At 32.2% G+C, this 13,870-nt stretch overlaps 1 protein-coding gene across 1 annotated transcript; it reads left to right on the top strand.

Annotated features, from left to right (window-relative positions):
• The first annotated feature begins 3,819 nt into the window (after positions 1-3,819).
• Positions 3,820-11,473, top strand: LOC107851306 (AP2-like ethylene-responsive transcription factor AIL6). The gene is made up of 9 exons (XM_016696263.2): positions 3,820-4,388; positions 5,776-6,331; positions 6,709-6,791; positions 9,584-9,592; positions 9,783-9,871; positions 10,011-10,084; positions 10,181-10,231; positions 10,560-10,636; positions 10,721-11,473. Exons 1-9 carry the CDS (start codon positions 4,193-4,195, stop codon positions 11,170-11,172), a joined length of 1,587 nt encoding a protein of 528 aa, XP_016551749.1. The 5' UTR covers positions 3,820-4,192; the 3' UTR covers positions 11,173-11,473.
• The last annotated feature ends 2,397 nt before the right edge of the window (positions 11,474-13,870 follow it).

Raw genomic sequence — 13,870 nt, 5'->3', positions numbered from 1 at the left:
AAGACCAAAATCGAAAGAATACCGTAAATTTTTAAGAAAAATTTATTGTTTTTATAAAGTCTACTTTTAAAATTATATAATCGATTTCTTCTATAAATTTTTTTTAATTAATAATATACTCAAACATTAATTTCTTGAGACATGATTTTCTGTACTAGATATATCAAACTCCTTCTAAATTCCTTTTATATAAAAAATTTATTTCTTTATAAATAATATTTAATATTTTTAAAAAATTTATAATCTATTATTATTAAAAAAATGAGATCCTTTACATTTGAGGGTCTAAGGCGACCACTTTTTTTTCAAAAGGGTGGAGTTGTCCCTGAAAGATTATTTTGCAATGTTGAAATCAATCAAATTAAGGTGTTTATATGTGTATATTCAAAATTAAAGTGTCTAATAATCAGTTGGGGTGAGGTTGGAATTTCATCTATGTATCATACCAATTTGTATATGATTATGTTATATGATTTTTATGTAAAAGCATAGCATGCATGCATATTAGTTTTTTTCTTTATAATGATTACCTCAAAATTGATATAAGTTTTAATTATATCATTAAAATTTGTTAATTTAAAACCATTAGTGGGTCACTTCAATTTGTCTCCCTATTAGTTGATTACTACTAATATATATGTAGTGCGTGTCCCCTATTTGATTAATTTGTTAGTAGGAACTTAAACAATAAAAATAAATAAATTTATTAAATTTGTTTAACAAAATATACAACTATTTAATATAATATAATAATAACTATCCAAACAAGCTGTAAAATCACTTTTTTTTTTTCCCTCAATGGGACCTTAATAAAGTGACAAAATTGAGGTTTTAATTATTTTCATACTTATTTATTGAAAGTATATTCATTATTTAATTTATTTAATTATTATTACATTTTTTAGTTAGTCCGTAGAATTATAATCTGCCACCTTACGATTCACAAAATTTAGTAAATTTCAATCTAGTTTCTAATATACATTCAAATAATTTTGATAAACAATCATGAGCAAGCGAGATTGCTAGCTAAATATAGATGCACTTCTCATTTCTTCGATTCATCATTTCTCATATCAATCTCGAGCATAAAAATATATCGAAATTATTACATTTTAAGCATCTATAACAACCGATAATAACTCTTTAAGTCCAACATTTATATTAATGTTACTAAGGTCATCAATCACAAAGATTTTATAATTTTAACATTGTTATAGCTTACATATAATCTAGTACAAAATTTCAATTTTATTTCACCAATAGTACTTTTCCTTTTTTTTTTTGTAAATTTATAACATATTCAAATTATTTACTGTTGTTAAATTTTTTTATTTATTTTGTAAAAAATTGTCCCCCAACCCGGATTATTCGGGGCCTTGTTTCAGACATATTTTCTACTATGCAGTGCCTAAAAAGTCACTGTTTCCTATTCCCGCCCCCCCCGCCCACCTATATGACATTATTTTTTAATTAATTTTTGAAATAATGTATAAAAATTATATAAAAAATATTATAAATTACAAAAAATAATAAATCAAAATATTTGAAAAGTATGCAAATAAATCTCAATTAAAGATTTTTTATTTGACTTTCGATATAGAATTATATCATATAAATTAAGTATAATTTTCTAAATTAGACCCTAGTGTTTTATTAAAATCACTTACTAGTCTTCTCCTTCACTTTTGATAATGCTTCTCTATATGAAGGGCCTATAAAAAAATAATTTTTTACCTCATAAAAATATGAAGGTAAGATTAGCGTACATATTTTCTCCAAATTTTATTTAGAAAATACATTTATTATGACATTATTGTATTTTTTTAAATGGTGCTTCGTGATTTTTTTAAAATTACTTACTACCCTCTTACTTTTTCACTATAGATAACAAATCATTTTATTGAAGATATATCAGAAATGCGTATATATTTTCTCCAAACTTCATTTAGGAAATACACTTAGTCCGATGTTATTGTAATTTTTAAATGACACTACATTATTTTGTTAAAATTACTTACTGTCCTCTTACTTTTCCACTCTCAACAACACATTGTTAAGGGTTCATTACGAACAATATCTTACACTCGTAAAATTAAATATTAAATATGCATATATTTTATTTTCTTCGATTTCATTTATGAAATTACATTGGGTATGTCGCTGATGTTGTAATTTTGTAAATAACACCCCAATATTTTATTAAAATGACTTACCACCCCTTTATTTTTCACTTTACCCCCAATATTTTTTTAAAAATGACTTACCACCCCTTTACTTTTTCACCTAATATGATAGTATTAGTGTAGTTTTTAAATGACGTTATGTTATTTTGTTAAATTTACTTACTATCCTCTTACTTTTCTACTCTCGATAACACATTATTAAGGGTTCATTACAAATAATATCTTACACCGTAAAATTAGATATTAAACCTGTATACATTCTATTTTTTGCGATTTCATCTATGAAACTACATTGGGTATGTTGCCGATGTTGTAATTTTTTAAATAACACCTCAATATTTTATTAAAATAACTTACCACCCCTTTACTTTTTTACTTTACCCCCAATATTTTATCAAAATAACTTACACCCCTTTACTTTTTCACTTAGTATGATATGATTGTAATTTTTAAGTGGTGTTATGTTATTTTGTTAAAATTACTTACTAACCTCTTATTTTTTCACTCTCAATAACACATTGTTAAGGATTCATCACAATATAATATCTTTCACTCGTAAAATTAAATATTAAATATGCACACATTCTATATTCTTCAATTTCATCTATGAAACTACATTGGATATATCGTCGACGTTGTAATTTTTAAATTACACCCTAATATTTTATTAAAATAACTTGCCACCCTTTTACTTTTTCACCTTATCCCCAATATTTTAATAAAATGACTTACCACTCCTTTACTTTTTTCACTTAATATGATAGTATTAGTGTAATTTTTAAATGATGTTATGTTATTTTGTTAAATTTACTTACTATCCTCTTACTTTTCCACTCTCGATAACACATTGTTAAGGGTTCATTATAAATAATATCTAACATCATAAAATTAGATATTAAATTTGTATACATTCTATTTTCTCTGATTTCATCTATGAAATTACATTGAATATGTCGTCGATGTTGTAATTTTTTAAATAACACCCCAATATTTATTAATTAAAATAACTTACTACCCCTTTACTTTTTCACTTTCCCCCACCCCAACGGCCCAACCCCCTCTACTATAAATCGGGTTTTTAAATGACGCTATGTTATTTCGTTAAAATTACTTACTATCTTCTTACTTTTTCACTCTCGAAAACACATTGTTAAGGTCCATCACAAATAATATCTTACACCATAAAATTAGATATTAAATTTGTATACATTCTATTTTTTCCAATTTCATTTATGAAACTACATTGAGTATGTTGCCGATGTTGTAATTTTTTAATAATATCCTAATATTTTATCAAAATAACATACTACCCCTTTACTTTTTTACTTTACCCCCACCCCATCCTCGATAACACATTGTTAAGGGTCCATTACAAATAATATCTTACATCGTAAAATTAGATATTAAATTTGTATACATTTTATTTTTTTTGATTTTATTTATGAAATTACATTGCGTATGTCGCCGATGTTGTAATATTTTAATAACATCCCAATATTTTATCAAAATAACTTACTTACCCTTTACTTTTTCACTTTCCCCCACACCCCCACCCCATCCTTTTTCCATAGTTTCTTCAAATGTGTCCCTCTGAATTTACGCCGAATGGCAGCTTAAACCGCTCTTTTCTCCCATTATATTACTCCACATGCTCTTCTCTTACAATCTCTCTTCTTCTTCCTTTCCCTCTCTAAAGTAACGAAAGAAAAAAAATTTCACTATAAACTAGCATAATATATTCTTCTCTCTTCATAGTTCATTCATCTAAAATTTCTTTTAAATTTTGCATGCTTTTAAGAACAGAACCCCTTTTGTCCTTGTAGTCAAAAGAACAACAACAAATATATACACAAAATAATACCAAAAGTTTTTGATATCTTAATCTTTAATGGGTTTTTCTTCTAATGGTTAATCAAGTTTGATTCTTCTTCTTCTTTTTATCTTTTTGGAGTTTTGTTGATTTTATTAAAGGAGTTTGAAAGTGTTTTTGAGTTTTTCTTCTTAAACAAATGGCACCAGATAACAACAATTGGTTATCATTTTCTTTGTCTTCAATGGAAATGTTAAACAACTCTTCTCCTAGTTCTGCTCATCATCATCATCATCATCAATCTAACAACATGAAACTTTCTTCCAACTTTGATCTTGGTTCTTCTTCTGCTGATTCTCATCAGTATTATTTTGCTGATAACTTCTTTCCTCATGGTAAGTTTGTGTTACTTTTTTTCTAAAAGTATTCTTATTCAGGAGTCTCGAGTTTTAGCTCTAGCCATGAGGTAGAGTTCTTTTTTAAGTAGTCACAAGTCTAGATTAGTCTAGTCAGTAAGTTTGTGTTTCTTTTTTTTTCTCTCTCGCATTCATAATCAGAAGTCTCGAGTTTTAGCTTTAGCTGTGAGGTAGAGTTCTTTTTTGAGTAGTGACACAAATCTAGATTAGTCAAGTCAGTAAGTTTGTGTTTCTTTTCTTTTTCTCTCGTATTCTTAACGAGAAGTTTTGAGTTTTTGCTTTAGCTGTGAGATAAGAGTTCTTTTTTGAGTAGTGTCACAAATCTAGATTAGTCGAGTCAGTAAGTTTGTGTTTCTTTTTTTTTTTCTTTCGTATTCTTAATCAGAAGTCTCGAGTTTTAGCTTTAGCTGTGAGGTAGAGTTCTCTTTTGAGTAGTGACACAAATCTAGATTAGTCGAGTCAGTAAGTTTGTGTTATTTTTTTTTTTTTTTTCTCGTATTTTTAATCAGAGGTCTCGAGTTTTAGTTCTAGTTGTGAGATAGAGTTCTTTTTTGAGTAGTGACACGAATCTATATTAGTCGAGTTAGTAAGTTTGGAAGTTCTTTATAAGTGGAGAGCTAAAACAACTCCATTTTGAGTTTTTTTTTTTTTTGGTTGCGTGAATCCAGATTAGTCGAGCTAGTTAATGTTGAAAGTTCTTTTTAAGTAGAGAGTTAAAACCCCATTTTGAACTTTTTTATGATGTGAATCTAGATTAGTTTGAGTCAATATACTTTTAAAGTTCTTTTAAGTAGAGAGACAAAGCTACATTTAAAGCTTTTTTTACGATATGAATCAAGATTAGTTGAGCCAGTAAGTTTCGAAAGTTCTTTTAAGTGGAGAGCTAGAACCCCATTTTGAGCCTTTCTATTGTACTACGGACATATCCTTAGCCATAGTTCTAGAGTTCCAGCTGTGAAAACAACCTCTTATTTAAGTTTAGAACTAAAACCCCATGTCATTTTCTTCGTGACAATATGAATCTAGATTAGTAGAGTCAGTAAACTCCGAAACTTAAATGTGAAATGATAATAGAAGTTTTGAATAGTCTCTCATTTGGTTGTTGAGAAAAAGAAAAATGTTAAGATAAAGACAAAGAAAATGCAACCGTGTGTGCTGTTCTGTTTCGGTTACTGCTAAATTTTTTTTTTCATTCATCATCATCTCTTTTATATATTTAACAGACTGTTTATATTTATTTTTCAAAATTAAAACTCAATTTCTAGCTCAGCAATAATAACTCTAGGTACATTTTTTTGTTCGTATGCGAATATATATTCAAATGCGTGTCGACTAAGTTTTGCAAATCATTTTTCTCTTATTGCAGGTTGGTCTAACCAAAAATTGCAAGTTATGTATCCAGACGTCGAGAAAGAAGCTATGAGAATAAATATCAATGGCGATTCATCGTCGCTTTTTCAGAACTTTGTGGATTCACAAATCCACCAACAAGTTCCACCGAAGCTCGAGGATTTCCTCGGTGGGGACTCGTCGTCCTTGACGCAGGATTCGTCTTCGTTAACTCATATGTACAACTACAATGATCCTCATAGTCATCATCATCAAGATTTCAAATCTTTGACGGGGTTCCAAGCCTTTTCGACGAATTCAGGTTCTGAAGTTGAGAACTCAGTTGGTACTGAGTTCGGTACGAATGAGTCGTGTAATGAGTTGGGTTATACAACGTGTGTGGCTCCGCCTCCGCCACTTGCTCCTGCTCCTGTACCTGCTGCATCTACCGGAGCGTTGTCGTTAGCGGTTAATGCTACGACAAATCATTGCCCGGAAAAGGAAAAAGCCATTGTTGCTGTTGTTGATGAAAGTTGCAAGAAAATTTCTGATACTTTTGGTCAAAGAACTTCCATTTACAGAGGTGTAACAAGGTATAATCATCTTTATTTTCATTTTTTTTTTTTTGCAATTTTGTTATTATAATTTGTATGAAGATGATTGTTTGATGTTTTAGTTGATTTAGATTGAAAAATAAATGGGGTTCGATTTTCTTGATTTTTTGGGTTACATTTTTAGTTCTTTTTTCCCCTCCATATGTGTTTGATATTTTAGTAGATTTAGATGGAATAATAAGTGGGGTTTAATTTTCTTGATTGGTTTTTACATTTTGAGAAAGTTTTTAAATGTGAGTTTGATATTTTAGTAGATTTAGAAACTTTTCTTTTACATGTTTAGCAATTTTTTTTTTTTTCATGAATGAGTGTTTGATATTTTAGGTTGAATTTTCTTAAATTTTTTTTTTTTCCAGACATAGATGGACAGGAAGATATGAAGCTCATCTATGGGATAACAGCTGTAGAAGAGAAGGCCAAGCAAGAAAAGGACGTCAAGGTAGTAAAAAGAGCCAATTTTATTTTTGTCGTCGATCGAAAATTTTGAATGAAAAGGTCAAATATACCCCTTTAACTTCGCAATGTAGATATACTCCTCGTTAAAATGGTGATACATAGATATTCTCGCCACCGATTAATAAACAGTGTGTTTGCATAGATATTCTCGCCACCGACTAATAAATAGCGTGTTTGATTTGCTCTAAATCCATTTTAAATATCGAGTAGTGTATCTGCTCTATATCACAAAGTTGATTGTAGAGTGTAGTACATATATATTCTCGCCATCTAATAAATGACACATTCGCTCTAAATTCGCTATAATGGTTGAATATATCTGCTCTAGATCGCAAAGTTGACGGTGGAGTGTGTAAGTAAAGTTGCATGCAATGAATGTTTCATCAGAAGAGAGCTTTTAGGATGACTGATTGAGTGAGTGATGGCATACACAAATGTTTGCAGTTTGTTGGTACTTTTGGTGTTTGTAAAATTGTGTTTTCACTGCAACAAATTTTTCTTCTCTGTGCTATGCTTTACTGCTCCCTATTCTTTATACTCTATAGTACTATTGCTTATGCAGAAATGTTAGTAGTATTTGTTTTTCTTTGTTTATTACTATCATTATTCTTTCATGTGATTTGATTCATGCATGTTTTGGTGTTATGGTCTGCAAAAATGTTTATGGTATTTCATGCTTTGATGTTTTTTTGTACATCACCATAGTCTAAAGGTACAATCTTTATATGAAAAAAGTTGGAGAAATTTAATGCAGTGTTAAAGATTTGTTTGCATTATTAGATCGCCTAAATAATAATACTTCTACCGATACAATTTATGTTAGTCTTAGGTTTTTTTTTTTTTGTTTCTCATCCGGTATTCGGTACTCTCATTGGAGTCTCGGTACTCTCATTGGAGTCTGATTAATTCGGATTCGCACCGCGTAAGGCCCCATTCGGGGGAAGGTCTCCCTACCGACGATTTTTCCATACCAGGGCTCGAATTCGAGACCTTTGGGTAAGGGAGGAGCAGCCCCATCCGCTGCACCACATCCTTTGGTGGTTACGTTGTCTTAGTTTGACTAGGTGCGAGTTTAAACTATATGGTTTTAAATTAGAGATGCATTATGTAATCTTTTAAATTGTATGGTCCTACTAATGTAGAAAAGGATCTTTTTTTTTTTGGACGGACTAAAAAGAAAAATTGAGACACTTTAATTGAGATGGAGGGAGTATATGTAATCGTTCATAAAAAGTGAGATTAGGAGTCTAGGACCTAATATAATATGAAGACATTGCATTTATATGTCTTCGTTTTAGTAGTGGTGATCATATAATGTGTGATTGTTGAGTAAAAGTCTAATATTTAAGTGGAGATGGATGGATGAGCGAGTCGATTGTTCACCGAGTTTTGGACCGTCTCGATTGACCCTTGTATATTTTACGTCAAATACACTGATAATGTTAAAAAAAAAAAAAAAAAATTATTCCAAAGTTTTCAAGATTTTGTCCAGAAGTTATTATGCTTCTTTATCCATAGATTTTTTTCCTGTTATACAGCATCTAAAATGACAACACATTATTATCCCCCTACCCCCACCCCCACCCCCCTGAAGTACACATACCTCAGCTAGTCTATGCACTAGCTAGCTTCTGGTATTCTGAAAATTTTATCAGATTGCTTTTAACTTTTGCTTTATTTCCCCTTTCATTTCATGGGCCAGTGACTCTCATTTAGTTTGACCAAAAGGGTCTCCTATCTCATTCCTCACATGAAAATTTAAATGAACTCCCCACCAAATTCTTTAATATAGTACATGCATTAACCAACTTTTGAACCAAGGGGAATGATTGATTTGACTTATCAAAGTTTTTTTTTTTTTTTTTTTGGTTTTTCATCTAGTGTCGGTACCGCATTGGAGCCCGACTAATTCGGATTCGCGCCGGGTAGGGCCCCATTCGGGGGTAGCGTTCCCAACAGAGTTTTCTCTATGCCCAGGGTCGAACCCTCGACCTGGAACAACCCCATCTGTTGCACACCAACCCATGTTGGTGACTTATCAAAGAATTGTTTATATCTATATACGACATTCATCGTGTAATCTTTCTAGTGGAGTCTGGGATGAATAGTGTGTACCCCGATCTTTACCCCTACCTTCCAGAACGACAAGATACATTGTGTAGTTTCGGATGGATGGTGTGGTGTGTTTGTCGACCTTAACCCTACCTTGGAAGGTAGAGAGGCTGTTTTCGTAAGTACTCGTTAAATAGTTATGAGATCTTGAGAACTTCAATTCAGTAGTCCGTGATCCTAATAAATTAGGTCGGAGCAATGAGTTCAGTCAAAATTTTGTATTTGTGTTGATTAAAGAACCCCACTTAGTATGCATAAATAATTTATCGTAGAACCGATAAGCTACCTTTTTACTAAGAATTCAAAATTCATACACCAAAAATTCTGGCTCCGTCTATGCTAATAAGTGATACTATGGACAACAACATGTTTAACTTTTTCTTGGTCTAGGCAAGACATAAGTCACTATCTTTTTTTATTTTTTGAAGTTATTATATGTCACTATCTTGCCAACCAACAAAATGGATGTACAAATATGTAAATGCTCAAGCATGCCACCATTGGCTTTTCTGTTTTGTTTATATCTTTTTTTGCTCTTTTCCCTTTAAACACTTTCATGTTTGAATCTTGATTAATATTCTCAGCTCATAATCTAATATTTCTCTCATTTTCTCCTCATGAAATGGCGGGATCGCGCTTTTGTACTACTAATTCCATCCGCAGTGTACTTGGGTAAGTTTTTTCTTTAACTCCTGCATAGCTAAGTTGCAGAGACTCTGAAATTTTGATGCTGCACCCGTGTTCGGCATTTTTGAAGAGTCCTAGCGACGTAACTTTCAAAGGCCCATAAATACATATAATATTTCATAGTTGAGCATAAAGTTGAGATTTTTATATTTGGAAATTTATGAAATGATTGTAGGTGGATATGACAAAGAAGATAAAGCAGCAAGGGCATATGACTTGGCAGCTCTGAAGTACTGGGGTCCCACAGCTACCACCAACTTTCCTGTAATATATGCTATATATATATCTATACCTTATATTAATTTTTTCCTGTTGTTGTTATGGGCATATTCAATTATTGCATGGAAAGTGACATGACCATGAAAACAACTTGTATCTAAACTTATTTTGATTTTATTTTCAGGTTGCCAATTATGCTAAAGAAGTGGAGGAAATGAAACACATGACTAAGCAAGAATTCATTGCCTCTCTAAGAAGGTGGTTACATACTTATTTTCTTGTATTATATTGGTAATAGTTTTTATCCTGTTTTTGTCAATTATTCTGATCGAAATTTCTCCCGTAAATATATAGGAAAAGTAGCGGTTTCTCCCGAGGAGCTTCGATATACCGGGGTGTGACAAGGTACTAATTTTGTTGCAAGCATTTATCTCCCTACATTGTTATCATATACCTTAACTTAGTAATGTAATGCTAAATGATGTAAGATCACTTTTGACACTTTATGTTGAACCCATGATTTTTAAACGCGATACGTGTGGAAGGGTACTAAAATGTCATCGAATATAATATGTTTTCGGCTGATGGTTTCAAAAGTACGAAGAGGTTTCTGATAAGAACCTTAAAAGTTGAACACGGTTGTGATTAATGATTTGCCTGTCTGTGAAATGGGTAGTTCTTTAAATCCTTGTTACGTTAGTGGTGGTGACTAATGTTTGATGAGACGTTGCAGGCATCATCAACAAGGCCGTTGGCAAGCAAGAATTGGCCGGGTTGCTGGAAACAAGGATCTTTACCTTGGAACATTTGGTAAATAATACTTTCTTGATTCAGATGGATTGAACTAAAGCATGTTCTGATAGTAATCGAACTCGGTTTTAAATTGGCTAACAGCTACCGAGGAGGAAGCAGCAGAAGCGTACGACATAGCAGCAATAAAGTTCAGGGGAGTGAATGCAGTGACCAATTTCGAGATGAATCGTTATGATGTTGAGGCCATCATGAAAAGCTCCCTCCCAGTTGGTGGAACCGCTAAGCGCTTGAAGCTCTCCCTTGAATCCGAGCAGAAATCATCGCCGAGCAACCAGCAGTTGACTCAATGCAACAGCAGCAGCAGCAACACCAGCAGTAGCAACAACATCAATTTCGGTGCAGTGCCACCGGTCTCTGCTATCCCTTGTGGTGTGCCATTCGACACAGCCACCCCTGCTTACTATCACCACAACTTCTTCCCGTACCTCCACCCCGGCAATGCAGGTGTGCCCGATACATCCGGTGCTGTGACTGCAATGCCGCTGCTTTCCTCGGCTGCTGATCTCTATATCTGGCCTCACCAATCCTATTGACCGACTTCAACCTCAACCTCGACCTCAAAACAGATATAGCTAGCTAGCTAGTTTAACTAATTAGCGATATCCAACTCTGCTAATATGTTAAATCGTCGTTTATTATTTTCATGCTGACCTTTCTTTCTGACCCTTGATAGCATATTAGCGTAGCGCTTAACCGGTGTTTCCGGGGTTCAATGTTGTAAAGTACCTGCAAGTCTTGAGACTTTAATAGTAGTATAAGGTTAGCTAGATGCAATGTTGATCAAAGGGTGCTTAGGGAGCACTCATTGTGGAAAAATTTTGGTTTTTCTTTTTCTCAAGTTTCCTCAGCTTTGTTGAGATGCTCCCTAGAGGTCCATATGAACTTGGTTGACGTTTTGCTGGTCGAATTGACATAGAAAACAAAAAAGAAGATGATATAAAGCTCTTTACATTTAGCAAATTGTGCTTTTTTGATACGTTTCATTTGTTAGGTCGAGTCGAGGGTTTATTGGAAATAAAACCTCTCTACTTTGAAGGAGAGAAGGGGGAGTCGCGGAGTAATTGGTAAAGTTGTTGTCATGTGATCAGGACGTCACGGGTTCAAACCTTGCGATCAGTCTTTGACAGAAATGTGATGTAAGGTTGCGTATAATACACCTTGAGGTTGGGTCTTTTCCCTACTATTTGTTCTTTTACAAACCTCTACTTCACAACTTTGGATTAAGGTTTGCGTGTATACTATCCTTCTTGGATTTTAATTGTAACTTGTGGGGTCATATCATGTATGTTATTGTTGTTTTCATTTGTCTTGTCCTTGCAACAAGTTGCAAGATCAATTATCGACTAAAAGTATACATCCAACCTGGAATGGTTGAGATTTCTTTATCCTTAATCAGAGATTGAGTATGAGGCTTGCGTATGACAAAAGACATGTTGGAAGTGTGTCTTTAGTAATGCATTTTGTAATGTGTGAATTTGGATTAGTCAAATTTCTAGAACAAAAAATAATAAAATAAAAAAAATGGAAAAAAGTAGTCAATTGATTGTGACACCAGCACACTCTAGGCTGTGTAAATTAGTAAATGCAGTGAGAATAGTAAAACCTGAAAAAGAAAAGTGTTTATTAAAAGTTAGGAAAACAACGATATTATATATATATATATATATATATATATATATATATATATTTGACTGAATCTGTAACCATTTTCTGTGATTTCAATAAATGAATACTATAATCTAAGGGGTCATTTGGTACACCGAATGAGATAAGTAGGAATATCTCGTGAGACTATATTATCTCACCCTTCATATGAGATAGTAATCCATTACTTTAGTATAAATGGCAGGATAAAACAGTCAAAAATAGAAATCTCATATCAAACATAAAATAAACTTAATCCTAAACATGGAATACAATCATGTAACTTAAAAATTATTTAATAAATTTGTCTACAGTCTCTTTAGTTTTAAATAATTTTTGTGACTAACACCAAGGATGATGTGGCCTAGTGGTTCAATAAAGTTGGGATGAGCACCATGAGGTTCAGGTTCAATTCCCAACATAGACAAACACCGGATGTTTCTTTCCATCTGTTCTAGCATTGATAGACAGAGTTATCTGATGCCTGTTGCTGTGTCGAGGTGTGCAAGCTGACGGTTATCAAAAGAAAAATATTAATTTTTGTGACTGTTTCCAATAAAAGTAAAGGTCTTTCGAAAATAGCATTTCTACCTCTACGATATAATGATAAGGTCTACATGCACTATACCTTACTCAGACTCCACATGTGAAATTTCACGGACACGTGGGATATGTTAGTTGAGTTTACAAAAAGATGCCTCATTGTTTTGTTTTTTAAAGGGTCACATCAGAATAGGCAGGAAATGAAATGGCATATAGTCAACAAAAGATAATAAATATAATATAATATATATAGCTAGCTAGCAAGCAAGTTGAGATAGTTATTGAGATTGCATTTTGAAATTTTCAGCATGGAAGTGATGGATGTTATCAACTATCATTAGGCTAAAAAGTCATATACCTAGTGTATCAAATGGCTTTTTAGAAGATATACTTGTTACATCATATGAATTTTTTGATCATTTTGTCAGTTTGGAACCATGCCTTTGGTCCATTTCTCCAAAATAATGAAACTAGACAACACAATATTATATTATTGTATCGTCAAATCCATAGTTATATATCAATGAAAATACACTATATTGATTTGATCGTTATATAACGTGTACAGATAGTACTGTTACATATTTCGTGAAGTTGCTCATAAATCAAAGTGTAAATGTCTCTTGTATGTGTGCAAATATAGTGTATGCTTGTTAATATGGTGTATTTAGCTATAGTGATATTGGAGTTAATACATAAAAATCATCCTAAATTTGACATCAAATTATAACTTTGACCTTAAACTTTGATAGTACACAAATAAGACCTTTAACTATTCAAAATCTGAACAAATATGACCTCTCATTTTGCAACCTCATGCGTGAGTCTCACTCGCACCTACGTGGAAAGGTAATCCAATCACACGGTGTCACGTCGTTAAAAGGGTTGACTTGGAGAGAGGTCATATTTGTGCAATTTTGAATAGTTAAAAGTCATATTTATGCACTGCTAAAGTTTTGCTTTTTGTGTTAAAACGACGTCGTTTTTATTATTATTATTATTATTATTATTATTATTATTATTATTATTATTATTGTTATTACT

Source organism: Capsicum annuum, chromosome 12, assembly GCF_002878395.1.
Source record: "Capsicum annuum cultivar UCD-10X-F1 chromosome 12, UCD10Xv1.1, whole genome shotgun sequence".
NCBI lineage: Eukaryota > Viridiplantae > Streptophyta > Magnoliopsida > Solanales > Solanaceae > Capsicum > Capsicum annuum.
This window is presented reverse-complemented; position numbering and strand designations above follow the sequence as displayed.